General features: G+C 39.9%; 1 protein-coding gene across 6 annotated transcripts in view; it reads left to right on the top strand.

The window, feature by feature from the left end:
- CADPS2 (calcium dependent secretion activator 2) overlaps positions 1-26,651 on the top strand; it is a gene marked incomplete at both ends in the record, with an annotated part of 322,949 nt that overhangs the window by 45,936 nt on the left and 250,362 nt on the right. For all 6 annotated transcript variants that reach the window (XM_082308684.1, XM_082308683.1, XM_082308681.1 and 3 more), the window contains one exon: positions 21,376-21,489. In XM_082308684.1, coding sequence (XP_082164810.1) covers positions 21,376-21,489 — 114 coding nt within the window. The remainder of the gene's footprint in view (positions 1-21,375; positions 21,490-26,651) is intronic.

Here is a 26,651-nt window from a genome sequence, read left to right as displayed (position 1 = left end):
GTTGCCATCATGTCTAGTGATGGAGAAGCCTTATGTAAGGTTGGGTCTTCAGACCTAAGTCACTAGGGAGTCTTTCCTTTAATTCCTTTGCAGTTTGAACATAATTCGTCTTGAATAAAATAAACAGGAATATTCTAGAGTCAGGTCAATCCAAGTAAGTCATACTTCTGAATAACTAGGCTAAGCACTCAACTCTTCTGAAACAGCATCCCCCCACCCCCAAACACAACCCCTTCCGCAAGAAATAATTAGTCCTCCACAGCTACTTTCCCCGTGCGTACAGTAAAGGCTATCATTCGATAGCCAGGACATTACTTCTAAAATATTCATAAAGTATTGCTGTTTTTCCGCTTTAGGGGGAAAAAAAAAAATCACAGCTGTATAGTAGAATTGGATTAGGGACTCTTAGAAACATAGTTAAGACATCTACAGAGCAGTTGTCTTGTTCCGCTGTGGACCACGCAATAACGGGTGCTTTCAGACACGCTTTGACATTTGCTCCTCGGTGAGCTTGATCTGACTCTAATAGAAACAGGAGGTTCATCACGTTTTGTATTTTTTCTTCTTCTGCAGGTGATGCTCTGGGAATAACTAACTGTGTTTGAGTGCCTTAATCATACTTTTTGCTTTTAGTCTTAAGTTTGGATTTCAACATAATTAACTCTGAATTTTGACTATTTGTAAGGCATAGTTCTGGAGGATGACTGCAATCTGTAAGCTAAAAACATTGTACTGGCACCCATAATTCCAATATACTGTGGCTCTTCCTAGTTTTGAAAATCTTGTTAAACTACTTTGCATAGAGAAACACTATATCAGAAATGCAGTTTCTGGTACAGGCAGGAGAGATGGGACTGTAGAATCAACGTATGCACTTTTAAGGGCCTCAGCACAGGATTTCCTGTCTGTGGTACCCTGGATGTGACATCCGTGTTTTCTGCTATTGCCAACATGGTTTGGAGGTGAGGAACCTTTAAAGAATGCAAAGATGTTTGCAAGGTAAGTTACCCAGAGAAACCTGAATGTGTGCAGTATCTCTCAGACAACTAGGTACTTAAGACTGCTGCTACTTTATTTTGACTGTGCAAGGGTTCCTGTATCTGCCAATCACATGTGCAGAAGACACATTTAGCTATTTCCTGATGTGTCTTCCTCTTTTCTGCCTGTGTATCTTCTAGTGTTTATCTCTCTTATTTTGCTATTGATATGTAGAGAAATCATGGAGAATAGTCTCAAAAGCAATTTCCTGGCCGCTTTTGCAGAGGTGGGGTCAGTGGTGTAGAAGAAATGGAGCCAGATACTTCTGAGAGATGGACAGCTAAAAGGATAAGATGCAAAAGTCACAAGTTACTACAAAGGAAACTCCAACTGGATATCAGGAAAAAAACCTTCTGATAGTGAATGTGGCTAAGCAGTGGAACAGATTGCTCAGAGATTTTGCAAAATCTGCATCCCTGGAGGTGTGCAGACCTGGACTGGCCCAGGCCCTGACCACTGTAGTAGTTGTAATACAGCAAATTTGATTGCTGACCTTGCTTTGAATAAGAGTTTGGACCAGATGACCTGTACAGATCCCACCGTCCTAAATTTTTCTGTGATTTTTGTGCATGAACAATACGCAAATGGTGTGTACTTGCACAGTATGCTTGATGCTTCCAAGAAATTTTGGATTGTTTTATTTGGGCATATGCATACCAACTGTATGATGTATTCAGACACGGACAGGAAAACAGATGTGTCTCAGAAGCGTGGGACATACTGAGCTTTGGCGACAATTGCCCAAAAATAAGCAACTGTTAGGAAAATCCTAGAAAGAAGTAAGCTTAGTTATACCAGTGAGGGAGGGATGGGGCAAGCTTTTTTTGTGACATGATGTAGAACCACGAATTAAATGTGACTGTCAAAACAGAGAAGAAGCTGGATTGTAGTAATGCCACATGCCAGTGCACTGGAACATATGGGCTCTTGTCACAGCTGAAGATGCAGAGGTGCTGCTGGTACTGTAAATGACATTGAAAATAATCCTGTACTGTGGGAAATACTCATGGTGACAGAGTTGACTTTTGATGATGTCAGAATACCCTCACTGGTTAATCTCTGCCTGCTTTCTAGTGTATTAATCAGTTAAATGCAGTTGTTGCAATTTAGCCTAAGTACTATATATTTCCTTGAAATATAGCCTATTTGCTTGACTTCAAGTAATTGTAATCATATGGAAAACCACCTGTTTTTTGGGGGTTCTCTTTAAAAATATTCTTAAAGAATGAAGACTTGAGCAAAAGCTATACCTCTGGAGGAGCTGAGTTAGATCATTAATGGGTTTATTTGTGATTCTTAGAAAGCTTACTGCAGTTTTAAAGCAACAATTCAAACATAACCTTTTGGCCATTATATGTAAACAGGTTGAATTATTGCTTCATACACTAAGTGTTGCTCAGCCTCAGTTATGCAGTCTTCATCCAGATCATTATAGTAAGCCCTTGAGTGCTTAAATTTTTGGTTAATAGCTTAATATGTTGCAAGCAAAACTTGTTCCACTGTTTAGTTTAACCAGCAGCTTTAGCTGTTGATAGTCAATTAGGCAATTTTGGTATGTCTGTGCTTGCTTGTTTTCATCATCTTTCTTTACTCTTTTAACTAGACAGAAGACAGTTAACATTGTTTAATTCCTTTTTTCCTCCTTTGTTTAGGAAAACTTTGCTCCTCATGGGGGTGGAAAAAATAGGAAGAGCTGTAGAAGATTAAGGCAATAAAATGCATATGGAAAACCCTCTCCAGTTTATTATGTGCATATTGCAAAATTTGTTATCAAAAGTTTGGACTTTGAGAAGAGAAAGGGATGAAGGCTTTTTCATTTTCTCCTTTGTGGTATCTAGAATAAGATATTTTGGTATAACTGATTTTGAAAAGGGGCATCCTAGAGGTAGAAGATGTAACTCCTGTTGGGCAATGTGTTTCCCGTATCAGCTAGAACAGCTCTACTGACTAATAGGGGGAAGGGAAAAAAAGTCAACAACAAAAAAAAAAACAACTCCCACCTGTAATCCTAAATTTCACAGATTTTCTCTTCTCCAGGGTTTTTGAGATTTTTAACTAGATGAAAAGCAAAGGTGTAATTTTTAGTTTAAACTTAAAACATTTTTTTCTGATATCAGCAGTAGTGCCTGTATGTCTTACAGGAGCTGTATGATGTGTAGTTTCTTGCTTCTCTTCCTAGGTTACTTGGATACCTAATTTTTATATATGTTAGGATGGTAGCAATTTAAGGGAGTGAAATGACTCTCGGAACCATAACTTGTAATATGTTAATCAAACACATCATACTGCAAATACTTGTCAGCCTAAAAGTAAAGGTAAATTGAGAAGAGTTCACTGGTTCCATTTCTACACTTCATAAATTTGGGAATGAATTTCAGTAGGCTGCAGTGAAAGTGTTCCCAGTAGATTTTTTTTAATGAACGTTCAGGAATAACTTAAGTAAGTAGGAAACCGCATCTCCGCTCACTTACCTGCAGCCCATGTTATTCTGAGGGCTAGTATCTGATTGCTGTTGTACCCACTTAGGGTTTTTCTCAAAGCTCTTTTGTCCCTCTTTTCTTCCTTTTTGTACTTGTCTATGAAAATCTGGCCCAGGACATCGCCCCTTGGTGCTTGGATCACATTGAGCTTTGTCCTTGCCTTGCAGCTGGGCAGTTTCAATGCCAGAAACCCTGGTGAATCTGATACTTCAGACTTCTCTTCTGCTATTTGTTCATGACTAACCAATTTCATTTATGTATGTCTTTTTCCCCCTCTATTTCTTAACATTATAAAGTAAATTTTTCTAGCGTAAGCAGAAAGTAAGCACAATACATGATTGAAAGTTTTATTGTCTTGTGTTAGGATGGCAGTAGTGAAGGGATTTCATCAAGTGTAAAAGCTGGTTGACAGACTCTATCCTCTCCTTCATACCCTCAGACCAAGTTTTAAAACCGGTTGTTGTTTCCAAGTTGTTTACTGTGTACATAAATCCAAGCTGTTTAGTAACTAAGCAGTTACCAAACTGCATTTATAATATTATTTTACTAGACTGTAGTCCCTCGACTGCTGTTTTCTAAATAAATGGTCATTGAATTCTAATATTTCTTACAACTAGATTTCCTGGAACTGTGTGGTACTTTTCCTTGTCTATTTTCTTTAGCTAGCTCCTCATCAGAAATGTAAGACTTCTACAATATTTATTTAATCTCGATCTGACTCATTTTTTTCCCTCTGCACTGAGTTTAACAAATGCACATATCCCAAAATACTGTGTCAATCCAGTTCCCTTTCAAACCTTAATGAACAATCTGTGACAAGCTAATTAGGGATATTTATAACAGTTCTAGACTTAGTAATATATTTATCTGAAAAACTTATTAGATGCTGTACTGTCCTCTGAACAAGGAAATGATCTTGTATGAGTTAAAATTTGGAGGTGGTAAAAATGGAATTCATCTATTGCTGTGTCCTGTCATTCCAGGAGAAACCCTGGCACTGGTTTAAGTGATTTAATCTCTAGCAAACATTAGAGAAGAGGAAATGAACATGATTGCTTGTTGGCTGATTCCTGGGTTGAGCTGAGGGTCAGCAGAAAGTTGTTGCTATACAATGGTTTCCACATTTGGGTTACTCTATCTAGTCAAAGGACAGTTATTTCTTCTATCTGAATGCTACGGCAAGTGACAACCTGCTGAGCTTGGCTCAAACTTGACTCCCTCACTTGGGTATCCTACGCTCTGTCCCTGCCCCACCCAGCTTGCATCCAACACTGTTGCCTTTCCCTGCTGGTCTCTTGTTGCATTTTATCAAACCTGATTCCACAGTGTGCCCTAGGAATTATTGCAGTCTAAGTCAATAGTATAAGACTGTCAAGTTTTCTGTCACTCTTCTCTTTCCAGCCTCATTCCCTCAGATGTACGACGCTTTTGCTTCCTAGCAGGGGAGTGTGGACTGTTGATACAAGAAAGGAATACTGAGGTTTCACAGGCTTGGGCTGTTCTGGCAAAGACTTGTGAATCCTACCATAAGTATAAAAAAGAATATCTTTTTAAAAAATTAATCATAGGTGAATCTTCAGATTCACATGTTTTTGTAATGAAAGTACTTGTGTTTGAAGTGACTTTTTGCCTTACCTGATTATTTGGATTGTTACATTGCAGAATGTCTTGAGGCCTTTGTTTTTCATTATTTGATATATGGAGGCTGTACAAAAAGAGGAGGGAAATAAAACATACTTGCTGTGTGCTGTTCAGACTAAGAATGAAGACCTCAGAGGTAACATTGCCAGTGGATCCTCTTTTTTATATTGCAAATTAAAAAAAAAAAAAAGTTTTCTTGGGGAGTGAGTTTTAGTAACTGCCTATATTTATTGTTGAGCTGAATATAAATGTATGGAGTAAACAAATCTGTAGTATTATACCGTACAACCTCGTCGTTTGTTGTGATTCATTTGGTTTACTCATTGAAGAGAGAGCAAGTTATCAATACATCCAGCATGGTACAGAGTCATGTTTCAGCTGGCAGACAGTCAGCTTTTGTTTTCAATATTCTGTCCTGTTTAGTATTCAGAGCATGGAGGAGAACGTGATGTAAGGGAATTGGTTTGCTGTTTTACTGACTGACTCAGCCATTTAACTCTGTTCCCTCAAGGCATCAAAGACTGCAATAAAGGAAATACATTTTGCCAATAACTTTCTATGGAAATAAGTGCAGCTTAATAACATTTTAAATTAGTGCTAACATTATTGCACAGTGGAGAACACCTTAATTAAACTTGTCTTTTGTTTTTTTGTTTCCTCCAGGTCTGTATTACTGGTACTGAAAACTTATGTAAATCTAACCTCTGATTTATAATTGGAGATGAGTTGTTTTTTTTTTTAAGTTGAACTTCAATTGAAAGGTGATTTCTTCCAGTACAATTTCTTGTGGGAAAGCAGAATTTTGCTGTGACTTTACTCCTCCTTATTTTTAAGTAGGATAGGTGGTAAGGTTAAGGACAGACTTCTCCAGACTTTTATGTTCTATTTTCACAGAATTAAATTTCTCTCAACGCTTTGTATTGTGCATTGCAATGTGCCTGATGGTCCCTGTTGCTTGCACAAACGGGCTACATGGGAAATGAGTTACTGGGACACAACTGTAAAGGACATGAAGGTTTTAGTTAAACATTGTTTTGAAAACATAATAAAATATCCTGATGCATGAATATTAGGGACCTATCCCCCAAAGTTTCTCTATTAATTGATTTAGAAAAATGCATCTGTGTAAAGCTGGTGATATTACTGAATTATATCTCAACTGTCTACCTTGTTTTCATGGCAAAAGAAAGGAGCAGCTATTTGCAGTGGTGAATAATCATGTCTTCAGAAGACAATGGTAGTGTGCTCATTAGGTGGAATTTTAAATAGTAACTTAAGTGTAAGTAGCTTCTGTTGAATGTAGGAAAAGTTGGATCATAGAGATTATTTAGGGGGAAGCAAAAATTCTGCCTGGAAGGAGGACTAAGTTGAAGCTGATTTAGATTTCTAGTCCTGGTTGAGAAGCGCGGTGTCCATCCATGAGCAGTAAGGGAAGGAAGGAAGGAAGGGGGAACGCGAGGATGGACAACATTGAGAGCCTCTGAGGAGGGCTGTACTGAACCCGGGTTGACACCTGAGCACCGTGGGAGAGATACCAGAATGACAATGTAACACCAGTCCCTTTTTCTAAATGAAACCTCAGGTGAGGGAAGAAGAAAAGAGAACTGTGGGGTTGTCTGCTTAGATAAGCCTGTTGTTGGATGAGATCTGCTTGTGCACGTGAGCTGAGGTGAATGCAAAGGTGAAATCTTCTGGATCCTCTCTGAAGCATCTGTGACGAAGAAGATATATAAGCAGAAAATTGATTTATGAAAGCTGAAAGAGTGCAAAATTTTGAAAACGGTACAAAAATGGGGAAGACAAAGATATGGCATGGGTTATGACTGGAAAGAAATCATTGAAGTTCTTGATGAAAGCTATTCTGATAACATCAGTGCATAGCTTATGTAGTTTACATAGGGTGGATGTAGAGATCTACAGGGAGATGTTATAAATGATGTAGTTTATGCATGTATTTTGAGTAATGTTGATTCAAATGTTAAAGGTACATTTTTATTCATGAGGGTGGGGGGTGGTTGTTTTTCAGGGTCGTCTTCTGCCTTTCTGCTGAGAGCATGCCTGGCAGAAGAGAAGGAGGAGAGGTGAGATGGAGAGCAGCATGCTAGCTAGACGCTGTGTGGTCACCAAAGCTGGAGGCAGGAGTAAGGAAAGAGGGGTGAGCAGATGTGGAGGCCCTGGGTTATTGCTAGGAAAGGGGCGATTTTGAGGGCAGTGGAGGGAAATGAAGGGGATGTTGGGGAGCAATAGGGACAGGCCAGCCCTTAAGGGGAGGCAAGCTGGGATGCCAGCGGGGGGGTTGGAGTCAGGATCAGGTCTGGAGGCAGTGTTCAGGGTCAGCCTCCATCTGGTGGTCCCCTGGGAAGGCCGTGGTGATGAGGCAGGTCCAAGGCCAAGCCAAGGATTCATGTCAGTGGGTGAGGATCAGACTGAGTATCAGGGAGGCAGGAGACAGGGTGCTGACAAATGCCATGCAGTGACCATGGGGGCCAGGGGCAAGCAGCTGCCAAGGCAGGATGGTCAGGACCTCCCTGCTGCCCTTCACCACCACAGCTCTTTGCCACAAAGGGGCTGATCTCTGACTCAGCCAGCACATCGTACAGCAGAGGTGGCAAAGCCAGGTATTTTACTCAGAAATGTTAACATGCTAATACTGTCTGTTACTCACGTCGTCTGGGGTGTGAACACATATGTGCTGGAGACCAAATTAAAGCTCAGCAGTTACAGGAATTCTGGTGGCCTGAATTGTGCACATCAGGTTGCAGAAGGACTTGGCGAGGACCAAGGAGCATCCGTGTTGTGTTGCTTTATACATCATTTTCACAAGGGAAGACAGAATTAACACTCAGAAATGAAATTTGTAGATGATAATTAGTAGGTGGTATGATAGCAAATACTGCGACTTCATTTCAAATGGTTAAGAAAAGGGAAATATTTAATTAAGTAAAAAAGGAAACAGAATCCAGAATCTTGATGTTGTGGTTTAACCCCAGTCGGCAACTAAGCACCCCAGTCGGTCGCTTACCCCTCCCCCGCACCCAGGGCAATGGGGGACAGAATCGGGAAAAAAGAAGTAAAACCAGCGGGCTGAGATAAAGACGGTTTAATAGGACAGCAGAGGAAGAAATAATAATAATAATAACAACAACAGCAGCAGCAATAACAATAACAATAATAATACTAACAACAGCAATAATAATAATAATGGTGATGATGATAAAAGAATATACAAAACAAGTGATGCACAATGCAGTTGCTCACCACCTGCTGACCAATGCCCAGCCCGTCCCTGAGCAGCCATCGCTGCCCCCTGGCCAACTGCCCCCAGTTTATATACTGAGCATGATGTCTCACGGTATGGCATAGCCCTTGGGCCAGTCTGGGTCAGCTGTCCTGGCTGTGCTCCCTCCCAGCTTCTTGTGCACCTGGCAGAGCAGGGGAAGCTGAAAAGTCCTTGACTGGTGTAAGCACTGCTCAGCAACAACTATAACATCAGTGTGTTATCAACGTTATTCTCATACTAAATCCAAAACACAGCACTATACCTGCTACTAAGAAGAAAATTAACTCTATCCCAGTTGAAACCAGGACACTTGATTATGAAAGAAAAAATATAACAAATGTTTTCTTTTTAACGTATGAAGCTGCTTCTTCCCTCCAAAGAAAGCACAGGAACAAGGATGAGATGGGAAAAAAGATGCCCATAAACAGAAGTAAATTCTAAAAGGCTTGGATAATGTGAATATGTACCAAGCAGAGGAAATCACTTAGCCTAGCAAAAGGCAGCACTAGAAATAGGATTAAAATGCAGTAAAAAAAGAGGAAGTTCTGAGTCACTATCAGGAAAAACCTGACAATAAAATCTGTTAGCTAGCTTTATAATTTCCCAGTTTAACAATAATGAGGATCCCATTGCTTGGAACGGACAGCCATTTATTTGTGATATTCTAGGGGGATTTTTCTGAATACTTCTCCTTTTAAGGGAATTTTAATCAAGTGTTTTCTTATGGCTCTTAGTTATATAAAGATTGCCCAGGGAAATATAAGTTTGGGTAGAATTAGTATACCAATCTCTTGGGCCTCTCAAGAAATGTGCGAAGTGTGACAGATTAATTTAGAATGCAAAAAGTGTATGTTTAGATTTATATACTGTATTTTCCTTCTACATTTTAGTGTTACAGCTTACAGTTCTGAGACAAGCTTGTTTTTCCAGAAAGGTGAGTGAATTTGCACAAATTGATGAATTTACCTTAATAGGCTTTACTGTTAATAAAGATGATGCACAGAAAAGATGTCAGCAGATGTTTTGAGTGCTGTGTGTAAACTTTTCACAGACTAAAATAACACTTCGACAACAGAGGACACCATAGTCATGGTATGGTATCTGTATATATAACCAAAATGAGACTGACTGTGGAATGCTTGATCTTGTGTTTCAGATATGTGGGTCAATATGACGAAGTGTGTAGATTTGGATAGTATGTCTATGTACTTTGGTATGGAAAGGATGAATTGAACCCAGTGTCCATAGACATCTGACAAAACATGTTTGATTGTAATATGCACGAGGATCCTATGTTATCTCTGCATCCCTTTTGGAAGGCTTGCTTTCTCAGTTTGAGAATTTGAAACCAGGTGGAGTACTGCCTAAAGCAGCAATCAGATGTCATTATAAACTCTGTATTGCTCACCCGGTAGTTTCAGCTGCGTAAATTAAGCCCTGTGAACTTTCTGCAAACTGACCAGAAGGACTGTGATGACTGACTTCCTAATTATGTGCGTTTTAAAATGCATCCTGTTCCTTTTTTGAAATCCTTTCTTTCTGCTAGATCATTTGGTTCAGGAAGATGTTCCTTTGTACTTCAGTCTTCAAATGATGGAGAGTCTCCTATATATCTTGATGAGCAGAACCTGGTGGTGTATTTTTTTTTTCTTTAAGAATTTTCATTTGAGTGTATTAGATAGACTGCTGATGTTGAATAATACTGTAGCCATCACGGCTCTTGGGTGTAAGGAGAGCAAGATTTATGGGAGAAAATTAATACCTTCTATTAGACTGGTCTGTATGATTAGGGGAGGAGGGGAAGTGGGAGAGAGTTTAGGTATGTGATATATTCAAGTTTGAGACAGAAGCATAAAATTTCAGAGTTGACTGCTAGCTGGGGATAATTGTTCTTCAGAGAACTACGTTATGGCAGTCAATCAGACTGTGTCAGAGAATAGATAGTCATGGAAAGCGTACATGGGTATTGGGGAGGACATGATAAAACTTTTACCTAGTTATTGGACGTTTCTCTGATATAATTTTATAATGCAACACGAAACTAAACTTTCTTGGGTTCATGAGTACTGCAATCCTCTAGGTTTATGGAAATTAGTTCCCAGAGATAGCTCTGAGAGATGGGGCTGGGAGGTCAGAGATGGAGCACCTTCATGAGAAGTGCTCTCTTTGCTGTTAAGGAAACATTTGTGCGAGTTGGTTGCCATGTGCAGTTGCTTAGTTTCATCCCTGTGGTTTTCATGAGATCATCTGCTGTGCTGGTTCAAAATTGTATTATGTGCTGAGAAATAAATGTATTCAGGGATTTGGATGTGTCTGTCACAGAGAATGTTTATTGTGATGGCTATCCAGATATTTGTATTTATTTTTCAGGTAGCGTCTAGATGTTGTTTGTGATAAACGAATTCCTGAGGCTTGTCAAAAAAGTAGGAGATGGAAATGTTTGAACGCTCATCTTGAGAGCTGGGGAAGGATTTCAAAGTAGAAATTTCTCCCACTACAGGTTTCCAAGGTAGGAGAGTCTGTGACAAATATAAGTGTACAAGATGACATGAGGTGATACCTGGATAGCTCATTCAGAGCTGCAGCCTCTTTCGCAGCAGTGGTGTCCTTGCCAGAAAAAAACTGAAGGCCATTTGGGTTAGCACAGTATTTTTTTTTTTTTCCTACCGTCCTTAATATTATGGCTCTTTGAGCATCCTAGTTCTACCATACCATAGCTAAATTGGGCTGTGTGTGGTCATGTGTAAAGTATGTGTGTCTGTATGATGTGAAGATGTAACTGTTCAGCTGTATTAGCAGGAGTGCAGCTAGCAGGTCCAGGGTAGTATGTTTATTTTTCCATCTGCTTGACACTGGTGGGGCCACATCTGGAATATTCTGTCCAGTCTGGGGTCTCCCAGTAGAAGAGCGGTATCAACAAACTGGAAGAAGTCCATCAGGATCCCTTCAGATGCTTAGAGAAGTGGAAGATATGATACACAGGGGAAGGTGGGGAGGTCTCGGTTTAGTGTGGAGAAGGTTAAGAGGTTAACTGCTGTCTTGTAGTGCTTAAGGGGGACAGGACTATAGAGAAGATGGAGACAGACTCTTTTTAGAGGTGCACAAGAAAAGAACAGGAAGAAATACTCACAAGCCACAACACAGGACCTTCTGACTAGATATTAGGGGGTGGGGGGGAACTTCAGAAAAAGCATTGGAGCAGGTTACACAGAGAATCTGCAGCATCTTCATCCTTGGAGATGTGCGAAGCTTGTCTGGACAAGGTCCTGAGCAGCATGATGTATCTTCAGAGCTAGCCTTGCTTTGAGAAGGGAGTTTGACTAGATGAATTCTAGAGGTCCCATCCATCTTAAATCTCTGTTTCACAGACCTCACAGAGAAGGTAGATGGAGTATGGACACAATTCTGCTTATTAATGAAACTAGATAAATTTTTGTGGAAAATATCTTGTAAAATTGCCTAGTTTGGTGAAATAATTTTTTAAACATTATCAGAACCTAGAATAAAATGGGTACTTTGTTATGGATTTTATTCCAACTTTTATTGTTATCCTCTCTGTTCCTTGAATTTAAGCCAAACTAGTCCCAAAACAGGTTGCCACAGTGTGTGATGGGCATGTAACTTGTATTTGCCAGGTGCCAAACAGAAATTATAGTCTCTTAGTTTTGCTTGTATTTCCATCACTGAGAAGACTAATTTGGATTTCTTTTTAATTCCGTTTTTCAGAGAAGGGAAAATCTTGTTATCTGTGAAACCTCCACACATTTTTTTTTTTTTTATCAGAACTCATAGAAACTGAGAAGTGCATGCAGACGTTACGTGTGTGGGGAAAAAGCTGACATTTGCACAATCAAGGAAGGGTTGTATGATCACAGTGTCTCCTTAGAAAGTGGGCTAAAATGGAACATGAATGCCAACCTTGGAAAGAAGAGAGTAGGTTGGAGGAACATGTATTTTGCTGATGCTTCCGTTAGTTCGAGCAGCTCTGCTGTAGCCTCCTCAGCTACACTTAGAGATCTTTATGGCACAATGTCCTGGTGTAAGGTTGTTGGCAAACAAAGATCTTCAGTGCAGTGCTTTTGGGGTATGAAAAAGCCATTTCTGGTAGCTTAATTTATGTGTGGAGAAGTTTTGCAAATGATAAAGCTGGTTTCTTGGAGTAAATAGCTCTTCTGACAAATAGTTCTGGGGGTGCACAGTTGACATGGGGTGGAAAAGATGATGTAGATGCAGAGGAGGAAGATGGGAGCTGTGCTGTAGGAAGTGATGCAGATCCATTCAGTCCAGCACAGTTTGAACTGCTGACGTACGCTGTGAGTCAGAGATGTACGTCTTGCTACGTGTTAGCCGCAGTTCCCTCTAAAAGTTCCTTCAGTTTTCGTTTCTGGAAAGGCACTGGTAGCTGAGGTTCCCACCATCGGCAAGGATCACTGCGTGCATCTCTGCTAGGCATGATTTTCATGGTCACCCACATGAGCCATCATCAGCTTTCTTGGCTGGAAGCTTTGCTTGCATAGCTTTCAGGCATGACTGGTGTCCTGGTTTCAGCTGGGACAGAGTTAATTTTCTTCTTAGTAGCTGGTATAGTGCTGTGTTTTGGATTTAGTATGAGAATAATGTTGATAACACACTGATGTTTTAGTTGTTGCTAAGTAGTGCTTACACTAGTCAAGGACGTTTCAGCTTCCCCTGCCCTGCCAGCAAGAAGCTGGGAGGGGGCACAGCGAGGACAGCTGACCCAGACCGGCCAAAGGGCTATTCTATACCATACGATATCATGCTCAGTATATAAAGCTGGGGGAAGAAGGAAGCGGAGGATGTTTGGAGTGATGGCGTTTGTCTTCCCAAGTAATGGTTACGCATGGTGGAGTCCTGCTTTCCTGGAGATGGCTGAACACCTGCCTGCTGATGGGAAGTAGTGAATGAATTCCTTGCTTTGCTTTGCTTGCGTGCGTGGCTTTTCTTTACCTATGAAACTGTCTTTTATCACCACCCATGAGTTTTCTCACTTTTACTGTTCTGATTCTCTCCCCCATCCCACCGACGGGGTGTGCGCAAGTGGCTGTGTGGTGCTTATTTGCTGGCTGGGGTTAAACCACGGCAACTGGTCTCCTTGTGGCTCTGGCAGGCTCAAGGAAGTAAAGCCATGGTGCCACTGTGTACTCTGCGTGGGTGATGGCCCCAAACGGTGGCATGAGGGAGAGCAAGCCATAGCTGGCCTAGCTGTATCGTGTCTATGCAGCCACTCAAGACTGAGAGGAGATCAGCGAAGTCTGCCACACAGAAGAAACAAATACAATAATATACATCTAGCTGATGACTGTCAGCTAAATTCTACAGCAAATCTTAGGTAATAGGAGTAGGTACAAAGAAAATGATTGCAACTGCACTAACAACCTCATCTCAGAAGAGAGAGCTTTTATTGGGGTGTGATATTGACTACATTTAGGATGAACAAGTAGCAGATGCTTTCTTTCCTAGTGTGGCATAGTCTGTAAAAGGCTGACAATTTTTTTTCAGCAATAAAGAAATCTACCATTCCCATGAGGAACTTCTAAGTAGTTATTTTTCTGCATTTCTTTATGTCTTTTCATTCTTTTGTCTAAAAATTAGGAAAGTCTGATCCCCCCCTCCATATTTGTTCCCCTTCATTATCAAAATACTTATTTTTCTTTTCCTCTCAGGTGGCACGTCTGACCTTTTTGGAAGCTGTCTTCAGTTCTACATTTTGGCAGTTGGTGTGGTACGCTTGAATTCTTTCACATAAATCAGACTTTGCCTTTGCTCACTGCCTGTGATTTTTGTCCCATCCCCTCTACTACCTGAAGAAAACCCACACCCGAACCCTCTGTTCCTTGTGAAATGTTTTACAATCCTGACAAAGAACTGTGAATATGCTACTCTGGACAATGAAAATATTTAAAGTTTCAGGCTTCATGATACAGAAAATATTTCTAACTTATAATGAAATACCCTGTAAGTGGAGTTGAACGACCAGTACATTATTGGTAGTGTTTCTGGCTTTTAAATAGGTGGCAGACCAGCAAAATGTAAATGCCGTGTTGTGCTTTTTTGATTATAGAGAATGAGAAATTTGTGTGGTAAATGTATTAGCTGATTTGGGGAATCTAATATTTGATTCTACAAGGTGCTGAATTGCTGCACAACGAATATGTACACAGGGTACACAGGTCTGTGCTGAGTGACAGCAAACAGAATCCTTACAGACACTGTTTTACTTGAAGTAACTTCAGCTTTAAGAAAATCAAAGGAACAGCTAAGGTTGCTAAGTGACAGCAAAATATTTATCTGTTATTTAGAAAATCAAACCGGTTTATGCAATGAATAGTAAAGGACAGCATATATTGTGTGCCACCCACATGCTGTATAGGACCATTATTGTACACGAATGAAGACCTTCATAATTCAGCACAGTAACCACAGCTATCATCCCTCTCTTAGTACTGAGATTCTCTAATACTATTTATTTAGTTGTCTTCAGAAGAAAATCTCTTGAGTAGTTCACTATAAATTAACACTCTCCGTCTCTGCTCTGAAACACAAGTAATATTCTTGTTTGTGTAGGCAGATACTGGAAGAGGAGGGAAGGTGAGAGAGAAGGAGGGGAAATGGAGTGAGAACCGCTGTTTATAACTGGCTGTTTGCTTTGCGGGCTTGTTCTCATCACCGATGTGAGATGAACCTCATTAACAGCCAAGGATGTGGCACAGGCATTTCGTTTTTCTGGGAGGAGAGGATAACGATGGGTGCAGGCTAAGTCTCTGTGCCCCGCCCTTGGCTGTCGCAGAGGAAGTGTGCGTGTGGCTTTCCAGAGTCCAGCCCTGTGGATAAAGCCCTCCCCACCACCACGGGCACTGGTGGGAAGCCGGGGTTACAGCAGGGTTGGTCAGGGACGAAGACTTGGGTGGCTCTTGAGCTTCGCTTGGCAGTAGAGTGAAAGTTGTTTCAAGTGTTGTTAGATGCTGTCCTGCCATTTCTAAGGCTCATTTGGGAAGAGGAAAGCCTGCTGTGATGGGCTGGCCAGTACCCCCGCACAGCTGAGCTGGGAGACCCTGCAGGGGAGACGCAGGACGGGAGTCCCTGAGTTCGACACCTTTGAGCATGCTACTGCGGCTGGAGGGTTTGGGAAGGTGGGGAGACCAGGGAGATGGCAGTTAGATCGGCACTTAACCAGCTACCTTTCAAGGCAGAGTAAAATTATATGAAAAAAATCTAAAATAAAAATAAAAAAAACATGTAAAGCACATACATGCTCCTTTTGTAGGCATGTGGAGCTTAGGTTGAAAACTGGGTTTGATGTGCAAGTGGACCTGTTAAATGTGTAGGGCCTTGAAGACGTGGTCTGTCTGAATTGCTAGGACATTATTGGTAGTTGAATTTTTATTGTCCTGGAAGTGGTGCGTTAAATTCAGCATCACTGTAAATGCATTGACCTGTTGTGTCATCCAGGTTTGGTTCTGGCTGAGGGTATAGGCAAGTGGGATGAATTATCCTACAGTGGAACTCAATTCATGACATCAGAAAGTTAGTCCTTGGCATAATTTCTACTCTTATTTTTTTCCTTTTTCTTCTCCTTGACAAAGAGTCTGGCAGGACAAGAAACAAAGTTATGTTCAAAGAAGTGTGCGAGAAGTTGGATGGAAAAGGATTTATTTGTACCTTCGTTTTTGTTCATTCAGGAGATGCAATTTATCTCCCGACTGAAATGGGAGACAGCTGCTTGAGGGAATGCTCATCAGGTTATTTCTTTTTCCACTCTTCTCTGCTCTCAAAAAGTATAGTTTTGGGTAAAGTTACCCAAAGGCAGCTGCTGCTGTGGAAGGCATTGGACAAAATGGCATAGTTTTGAAATAACAAAGCTGCTTATTTTTAGGAAGTGTTCAGGGAGTTAAGTCATGTTTGGTGCTACAGATCATATAGGTTGCGGCTGAGAAGTCGGGGTGTGGCTCTTTGGTTGGCTCCTCCCCACCCTTTTGTTTTTGTAGTCTGCATAAGAAATATTTTATCTAGCTCCCTAGAATTGCAGTCGTCACCTCCTGCTGTTTTCCTCAACTACCCATATGGTCTGAGAAAGGGTAATTTCACACTACAGTGTGGGAGCAGAGAAACAGCAATGCTGTTGCTTGTGTTAAGGTCAGGGGCTTACTGACACTCGCACAGATCCCAGCTCCGAGTGTGAAGACGTGCAACCCGCCGTTATTTCTTTGCTATATTTCTAAAATTGCCACAAGGTGGCAATGGTTCAGAATGTTATTGCTCCAGACCCAGCTCTTTGGCTGGCTGCACTTGCGGGGAACAGGGTCAGCCGCGGGCGGTGGTTGCGAGCCAGCATCTGCGGTGCTCTGGGGCGTGGAGGCAGAGGCTGGTTGCGGCCAGCACACAGGCCACATTTTAAGCTTTTTCATTTTAAAGGCCAAAGTTCTGTAGGGGGCAGTTGTGCAGTGAGTTATGTCTTTGCCAGCTGCTGTAGCTGCATATGTTTAGGGCAGTAGTGAGCTGCTCTCTGTACTTAGGCAGTGAGAAGCAGGTGAAAATGCTCTAAATCTAGCATCCAACTTTGAAGCTAGTTTTTTTTTTTTCCCTTCTTTCTTTCAAAGAGAAGATAAACAGTATTACTGTTACATACATGCTTTGTTTTTTCTTTCAAAATGTTGGAGTTTATTATTCAATGAAGTATAACTTGTGATGTTGGAACAACTGCCTAAACTGCCAGATATGTTTGAAGTGCAACTTCCTATAAAAATAAGAATTTCAATAAATGGATTTTACAGAGAATTTAAATTGTTTAAAGGTATGAGTGGAGCTAAAGCAGAAACGCCTCTAGGTTTTCATACCCAAGTTTCACTTTAGAAGGGAAAAAGCAAGTCTTTAAATTAGTACTCAAAGAGGAATATATTGGGATATATAAGACTTCTTTGAAATGTTAAATGCAAGGTGAGAATTTTTTTTAATAGTTAAGTGCTTGAGGCTCTTTTGATACCTTTGTATTACTCTGTAAATTATGAAAAGTTAAATTGCTATTGCCACTTGAAAAAAGTTATTCTTAATTTAATTAAATAGCTCTTTGAGAAGTTTATTCTATCTTAAATATGTGTTCATTCTTTGATAGTCTACTAAGGTTAGCAGATGTAAAGTAAAAAATAAATGTTACCTTTTGTGAAAGGCACAGGGATGGAGGGGAAGAAAAATTTTTATCATCTGTTGCGTGGCTGCAATAAAGAAAAAGCAAATTCGAGGGCAGTTAATCTTGTTTTCCCTTAAAGTTGTCTTTGCTTATCTTCAGTCATTCTGCAGAATGCAATCAAACCTGGTACTCTGAGTTGCTGGAATTTAGTTATACATGCTCCCATGAAACAGCGGTAGTTATTTATGAACTATCACACAGAGTTACGACAACACATTTCATACCACTGAGAATGCAAAATCCAAATAAGCAATACAAAACTGAAGCAGGTTGATGGAAAGCAATAGAATCAGTGAGGCTTTGCTATATGCTTCAGGTGATATTCAGAGTTCAGTTTACATTTGGGGGTACATGTAGTAATGTCAATTCTTACTTTTATTTTAATTTTGCTGTTCCATTTCTTTCTATTAGAATTAAAATGTGGACACAGAGGCACTGACAGTAAAGATGTAAAGAAGTAGTGAGGGACTGAAAGCAAAGGTCTGATGTGTATGGGTCTTGCACAGAGGAAGGGAGGAAAGGGCACGTGCAGTGGAAAGGTAATCCTGCTGCAGAAGGATTTTGAGCTCCTTTATGTGAACTCCTACCAGAGAGAATCTGGCCAGGCTTATTGCCCTTAAGTTTAAGCATTTAACTTGGGATTCTGGTTATGCATGATGTCCTCATCTCTTATTCCTTGTATCCAAGATGGGTAACTTCAAAGGTAGCCCAGACTTGGATACGTTGAGCTGTTTGGCAGTGTCCAAGAGTTAATGTCCTGTACAGACGCCTGTTTCTCTCCATTTGCTCTTACGGCGTTGTAATGCAATTAGACTTCCCTTTTTTCTCTGCATTTCTAAGGTACTACTTGTACTGTTAGTTTTGTTTCATTTCATTTTTAAAGGCACTTGGCTGCAAATAGAAGAGTATTAATGAATCCCTTAAAAATGACCAACACTTAAAAAAAAAAAAAAAAAAAGGAGTGAGAATTTGCTGTACACTCAATATTCTGACAAATAAGAAAAAAGAGGAACTGTATGCTACAGCAGACCACTATAAATTCTTCTGTATCTTGGCAGTTAACACAACTGCATCTCTCTATATGACAATACTTGGTACCTGTAACATAGACTTCAGATCATCAGTGCAAGGTGTAGCTTTTCATATTTTCCATTGGAGTTATTATTATTTTTTAGTTTTGCAGGAGAACTTTATTCCCCTACACATCCAGATTTCACACGAAAACATAAGTAATTTAAGACATGTACAGTAATCCTAAAATGCCACTCAACCCTTAGAATTACTTGCTACCTGAAGTAGTGACTATGAAAGCCGTATATAAATATTTTAAAGGTATTTCTGTTTGCTGAACTATGATGGTTAGAAATTAGGAAGTCAGAATTAAATTTATGTATTTCATTGCCTTATTCATAATGTTTTTGTTTGATATGCGGGTAATAGACAAGCAAATCACCTAAAGAATGAAGTCTGCAAGCATGAAAACACATTTCCATAATTGCCTTGGCAGCAAGCCCGCACGTTCTCGTGGCAGAGCTGTGACTCTTCCATGGGATGAAGGAGCTGCTTGCTCAGCAGTGGCGCACCGTCTGCGGGAGCGCTTGCCTCTTAAAAAAGTCCCCTATGAGAACAAGTGTGTGCTGGAAAAAAACTCAAACGATCCTTAATGATTTGCATTTTCCAGTATCTCAACTTATCCAGTATCTTTAGAAAATGAGAGAAGAATAAGGGGAACTGAATGAAGGAAAGGACCTGTCCTGCATGTCTGGGAATGAAGTTTGATTTCTGTTAGAAACAGCTAGCCTTTGTGGTGCAGATTCTGTGCAAGGAATGGAAGTCTGGCAGACAGGTGGACAGATGCCATTTTTGGTGTATGTACAGACATGATACAGATACTTCTCTCCCATTGATTTTTTTTTAACGAGCAGTGGTACAGGCTGGCAATGTGTCAGCATTGGGCTGCTGCTCTCAAGAGCTCATGTGGGAAATTTTTCCAAGTCACAGCAACCTCTGTTGAAGTTTGCTTGCCTCAACGGGAGGCCTCTTCTTCTGTAGGGGTTTCTTGGGGCTTGTTCTGTATTGCTAATCGTTTTGTTAAGAGGAGGAACAGAATTATTATCATGTATTTTTAACTAGCTTGGATTTTTTTCAAAGGCATAGTTCTTCGGCTTTGCATTGCTGCTGCCTACATTTCACCATTTTTCAGAGGATTTCTCATACCAAGTATTTAGGTGGCATCTATACTATTGTTTCCTGTGAGAATAGACAGCTTTCAGGTTTGCATTCAATTTGCAGAGAGTTTTGCAGTAAATTGCTACATATTTCATAGAAGCACATGACTTGACAAACTCAGCAAACTTTACATAGGATGAAAATCCTCCCTTTATGTGAAGGAAATAGAGATTGTTCAAGGATACATTATCAGGATAACAGTAATTTTGCTAATCTTGTAACAGTGTTGTAGCTTAAATGGCTTCAAAGTGTCAACACTAGAGACTCAAAAGCCTAAGGTCACTGTACTTACTGTAGATGCCAAAAAGTTATTCTGTTAGTAACAATGTGATTGGGGTAATGTTATTTGTTGCAGGTTAACTGTTAAAAATATAACTCTGCCCACTGGAAAAATATTTTCAATTTCTGGCTATACTTTTATTTCTTTGTTTATTTTTAACTAAGCAAAATACAGGAAGGATGAAAAGACTTTTCAATCAGTTGTGTTTGAATTATTGTAATGTTAAAGTTCAGGAATACTCACTGGAATAAAGGCTTTACATTCGTTTTAAAGTTCTGGGAAAGCACAACAACTATTTTTAACTGTTGCTTTGTTATATTAGTATGCTAGTGGCAGTCTCCTTTGATGTGACATTCTAACTTCTCACAGATTTGATAAGGAGAAATATTTTACTAAATATTTCAAGAGTTGATAGGAACCCTGGCAAAAGGCCTGTGTCTGGATCCCTAGAGACCTTTCAGATTTTGCCTTTTCCCATAACTTTAAACTTTGATAAAAATGGGTTGAAAGCAGGGTTTAATCATGTAATGTTCTCTACCAGGAGTCTGTTTTCAAAATGCACTCAGTTTTGATATGAAATCCACCAAATGTAATTTGGTATCAGTCTTGGAGCCTTGTGGCTTCTCTTCCCTGAGATTAGTTGTTTCACGTCATTCATAGTGGTATAACATCAGTGGCTAGAAGTCCATTTTCTTCATAAGGAGCACGTTTCATCCATTGTCTTCACAGTGAGCATGCTTATTAAAACATGCCAATGGTAGTGCCTAGACTACTCAAAAAAATGGAGGCATCTCAGTTGTTTTTCACTTACTTGAAGGCTCAAAAAAAATGAAATATTTGAAGACTGGAGCCAATAGCTAAATTTTATTAGCTGGTGCTGCTGCCATGGTGAAGGTCAGCCATTTCATTCAGCATATACATATAAAATACTGCTCAGAAGAAGTATCTATGCAGACTTACCTGTAGCATCCCAAGGACACAACGGAAAGGGCAGAGGTTTCAGCTGCATGCTGAGTGCGTGCATGACTTGCTGCAGCAACCTGGCTTGCCCCCGCGGGACTCTGAAGAGCTGCAACCTGCTAGGGAGCCAGCTGGCCAGGGAGCCTCGGCCTTTTCTTCCCTGTTGACATCTCCAAGTGTGTATAGTGCTGCATATTCTTACTTCGAGACTAACGGCATTTATTATTGTTCTCTCCCCTCTCCTTCTTTTTTTCTTGCATAGCTCAATAAGCAGCAGCTACAGATACTGAAGGAACGTTTCCAGGCCTTTTTGAATGGGGAGACGCAAATTGTAGCAGATGAAGCATTTTGCAATGCTGTGCGAAGTTATTACGAGGTAAGTTATGTGCTTTGTTTTCTGTATTGTTTAAAAAGTTCATAGGGTCTCTTTTAATGCAAATACAAGGAAATTAACTTTAAGTTTCAAAGGCTGTGAACTTCCAAATCTTCTAGAAACAGCTTCCTCCTATTCCAGCTTTGACGTTTTAAAAGTTGAAATCCACTGCCTGGGCACAAGGGATAAACTGAACTGGAAAATATCCACCCTTTTTGAAGAAGGAGAAAAAAAAAAAAAAGACAAAATGAAAAACCCCTGGTGCTAAAAATCTTTCTGGCAGTGTTTGATACAACTAGGCACCGCTATCTTTATCTCCATATGTCTAAGTTACCTCTTTTAATAAGCACTTCAGTTGTAAGTTACCATCTTGAGAAATATGTCTTCTGATTTTTAGTTACTGTGCAGAGTTTTTTAAAGAGGAATCATCTGTTCCCTTCTTTCCGTGCAGCTGGGCCAGCTCTCATGTTTTTCTGTGACCTCCCAGGCCTGTTCAGTGCCTACGGCCACCAGTGCAGATCTTTGGATGTGGTTTTAATTGCCTAAGGGACAGGTCCCATTCCAGACTAAGAGGACAGTTCACTGTCCTTTTTGTTACATCAGCAGCATATGGCTAGAGAATTTATTTCTTACTCTTAGCAAACGGTTCTGCAAATTCATTTTGTCTCATCTAACTTCAGACTTGCTCAATAACTCACAAGGCCTGTATGTTAAACTTGTATTTCTTTTGAAGGGTCTTCCTCCATGTTTCAATCTACCACATCTTTTTTTTCAAATTTTTTAGCTTTATTTTTTATATATTATTTGTCCTTTTTCTCTCTCAGCTGTTCTTCGCTAGTGAGTGAAACTTCTCTTCATGGAGAAAAAGATGTGACTTATGTCCTAGCTTGGTTTTATCTGCATTAAATTATGTTGCACAAAAAAGAGACAGGGATGGAAAAATGGTGTCCATGTTGTACAGAAACGTGAGAACTCAGTGCGAGTTTCTCCAAATCACGGTCTGATCAGTACTGCAGCAGTTGAAATGAAGGAAATCTCAAAAATGCTTGTGAAAGGATGGGGATGGATCTAACTTAGTTTACAAGTCTGCAGGTGAAACGAGAATATGAACATTCACGAGGTACTACACAGGGGTTCGAGAACAGTATAAAAGTTGTTAGCAAGTAATCTTTTTTTCTGTATAACTAATGAAGAAGTTAAGACTGGGAGGCAGGACAGTTTAGAAGATGGTGCAGGGCAAGGCTGAGCTAGTTAGCTGCCCAGCAGTAGTTTTCAGAGAAATGGGATGTCTCCAGATGCTGAACATGGGGTAGAATTGAAAAGGACATAATGTTTATGTTCTTTCTTTCAGCAAGGTGTGTAAGAAGCTTGATGTGTTAGAGGAAGTAGCCTGCCCTTTCGAAAGGATGTGATAGTGAATAAAAATGATTTTAAAATAAATGTGTAAACAGTAACTGTCCTGTTAAGATTTTCGTTGTGTCTCTTGTTAACGAGATTTCTTGGACACATCAAGAACTGTGTTTTTCAGCGTATCTGCTGTTGCAATGAGGGGCTATGCTTAGTAATCTAAGATAGCCCTATAAATTGAAGACTCAAATTCTCTAGCTATTTTCAGCCATTCACCACTTTGAATTAAGTGTACCACTGTTCTAGCTGTCCAGTTTTAAACAGAGGATTCCAAAGGTCTTGGCATCACCATCAAGGCTGTAATGACACCATGGGCTAGTGGGATCTTCATCCTGTCTTAATACACCATGAGCTCATCTACCAGCTGTAATTTGGTTCTTCAGTCTTTTTTTGTTTGTTCTATCCCCCACAATTCCATTTTCCATTCTTTCCAGAGATTTCCTTCCAGACTTGCACAACCTGTTCCAGTTGTGCAGTTTAAGTCAGCATTTGCTAGTTATTTTTAATTTCTTTTCAGGACTGGGGTAGATAGTTACCAGTCTGCAATATTAGATTTAATGAACACTGCAATGGTGGAATCCAGCTGGAGACTTAGTTCAAGCTGCTGCTCCTCTTCAGTGCCTTTTAATCAAATTTTATGCATCTTACCACGTATTCTCGTATCATCACTTATATGTCTCTTGTGCCTTTTTCATTTGCTTCGTTACCCATTTGTTGAAAATATTAATCTCTTTTATTTCTTTTTGTGTTCTGTTGCTGCTGTGCTCTGATGCTTTCTCATGTCTATGTCTTCCACATATGATCCAGCACATCTCCTGTTCGATGATGTTAGTACTTTGAATTATGGACATCTTGCTTGTTTCTGTGGTACAGCACCTCATAAGCTTCAGTGTTAATTTCCTTATACTTTAGTTGCTGAGCTACAGTTCAGTTTTATCTGACATGGAAGGAAACGTGGTCTGCACAGTCATTATTTTACTCTGAAAACGATTAATTTCCCTTTAATCTCATGCAGTACTTATGGTTTGAAACTTACTACAATATTGCTTGCAAAGCCAGCCTATTCTCATTACTATAGTTGATTTTCCACATCCAGCTCTTTAACTTTGAATGTGAAAAAGGTTTGTTTTGGGCATGTGACATAAATCCTTTATCACTGGTTGCAGGTGTTTTGAGTCACTAAATCTGGCTGTAATTACTGGGTTTGTTCAGAATTTGTCCTCTTAAAAATCTAAGAGTAAGTTCCTAGGATTTAGAAACTTATAGCTCAGTCTTTGATTAACTTTTCTAGAGATATTTGCTGAAAGGGTAATTTATTTACTAAATAAAGAAATGTGAATTTAACTGTGTAAGAGAGTCATGCTCCTATGTCAGGGCTACTCGGAAAGGTTTACACTGGTCACTTTTGTTGCCTTATCCTCCAGCATTATGTCTTTTCTAATGCTGCTGTGGTTTTTAAGACTTTCTATTAATAGTCTGGCATTGTTTTTCCTTTATCTTAAAACTGTAATAGGAAAACAATTCATAGGAAAAGTTGCATAAACTCTTCTTTAATTCTCCAGAAATGGTTATTTTACTGTTCTGCATAATCTCCCCCTAGCATCCCACCACACTTCCTGAAAGTATCACTGAAATTTAGCATGATTCCTTTTGGTATGCGTATAATTAAGATTGTCTTGAGGAATTATTTCCTCTTCCATCCCAGTTTTAGAGAAGGTATGGAAATGTTTACAGTTCTATTTCTATAATCATTCTCTCAGAATTAACACAGGATTTTTTTTTTTTTGTGGAAAATTCCATTACAAACATTGAGCCAGATTCTAATTGGTAGAACATCAGATGTTGGTGATACTTTTTGGATAAAGAGAAAAATTCAATCATATGGCAATTTTTTATGAGTAATTATATTGGACATACTGCTAAGTGTAAAAATTAAGTGAGAAAGTGATTTATGAAATGAAATCTTTCTTTGCATATTTCAACCCATTTTTTTAAAAAGTTATCAGTAAAATAGTAGATAATCTTTCATTCATCAATTCTTGCATGCTCTTTCATGGAAACTGGAAAATGCTCTTGTGTAGAGCCCGAAGAGGTTAATTCACCACCTTGGGCTAAACTCACAGTACTAATTCTTTAGTCTTGAATGTCTTAGATAGGAGTAAAATGGGTGCAAAGAACTGTAATGAATATTTGAAATACTATAAAAATGTTATCGGTATTGTAATGATTGCAAGTTCTCAGGCTTTCAACTCTCTGCTTAAAGCATTGTGCAGCTGCAAGAAATTTTATGTACTGGTGTTTTTCCTGTTTTTCTTACTGCTTCATTTTAAATATGTGGTTCTAAGCCATAATTACTGCATGCTGCTTAAATCTGAATGTTAAATGCAGGATCTGTGGCAGTTAGTACTATGAGGGGCTTTCAGAATTTAAAATTGGACTTAGTTCGACTGTACCTGTTTGCCTGTGATACAGCGATCATATTTAACTTAATTTCTATTTAAATTCAGGTGTTGTAGTCCTTGGCAAAATAAATTGTTGTCTGCCACAGTCAGGCAATAGGAAAGAACTGAGGTATGGCCAACAGCGAAAATTGATGAGGCAGGAGATTCATGTACAAACCTAGCTAATGGATCGGCACTGCCTGGCTGGGGGGAGGGTTTAGGAGGGTTTAAAAAAAAGTGAACTAAAAGTAGAAAACAACCAAAATCAACAATAAGAAAGAGCAGAGGTCCCATGTTGTAGAATCGTAAAATGATTTGGGCTGGAAGGGACCTTAAAGATCATCTAGTCCAACCCCCCTGCCACGGGCAGGGACACCTGCACTATACCAGGTTTCTCAAAGCCCCATGCAACCTGACTGAACACTTCCAATGATCGGGCATCCACAACTTCTCTGGACAACCTGTTCCAGTGACTCACCACTCTTATCATAAAAATTTCTTCCTTCTATCCAATCCAAATCTACCCTCTACAGCTAAATGGTAGGAGACCCTTCCCTCTCCACAGTGGAGGCAGGTGACAGCTTTCAACTTCTGCAGTAAGTAGAACAAGTGTCCTACAAATACCTTTCTCCTTCAAATCCTGAACTGCCAGCACAAGCCCTTGTGGGTAACGTATTGGCAAGGAGGGAGTGGGATGTGAATCCTGGCTGCACGTTGCTGGCTAGACATGCACTGGCGTCTCTAGGCACACCTCTCCTAAACCTGACTGGACCGCTTTGGTCAGTCTTTGCATGTGTAGCCTTCCTTCTCTCTCCTCTTGAGGCTGGGGACGCCTTCCTTCCCTGTGCTGTGCGTGGTGTGCAGAAAGGCCTTCTCGTGGGGTTTGGCAGCTGGCTGAGGTGGTCATGGTGCAAGGCAAAGGCAGCCAACCCCAGTCTTGGGCATATTCAGAGGGGTTGGTATTGGGCTGTTAAGGAGTTTGAAAGTTCTACACAGACTGAGAATGAAAGAAAATTATATATAAAATAGTGCCAGTAAACATCTGCCAGTGTAGATGTACCTGTGATAATATCACTGTTTCTTTGTTTTGATCAAATCTGTGTGAGCATTTACAGGCATCCTGAAAATGTTTCCCTTAACACAGAGCAATTGTTTGGCCCATAGGGGAAGCACACACTACTGTGACACAAACATTGATTATTTCTTGTGCTTATCCTTAGAAAAAGATGAATTGTGTTTATTGGAGCTTTTTCATATGAAGATATTCAGATGTTGGATTAGTCTGAAAAAAAATGAGGTATTTCTGTAAAGGAAGAA

The sequence above is a fragment of the Platalea leucorodia genome (genome assembly GCF_965183815.1).
Source record: "Platalea leucorodia genome assembly, chromosome: 4".
Lineage (NCBI taxonomy): Eukaryota > Metazoa > Chordata > Aves > Pelecaniformes > Threskiornithidae > Platalea > Platalea leucorodia.
This window is presented reverse-complemented; position numbering and strand designations above follow the sequence as displayed.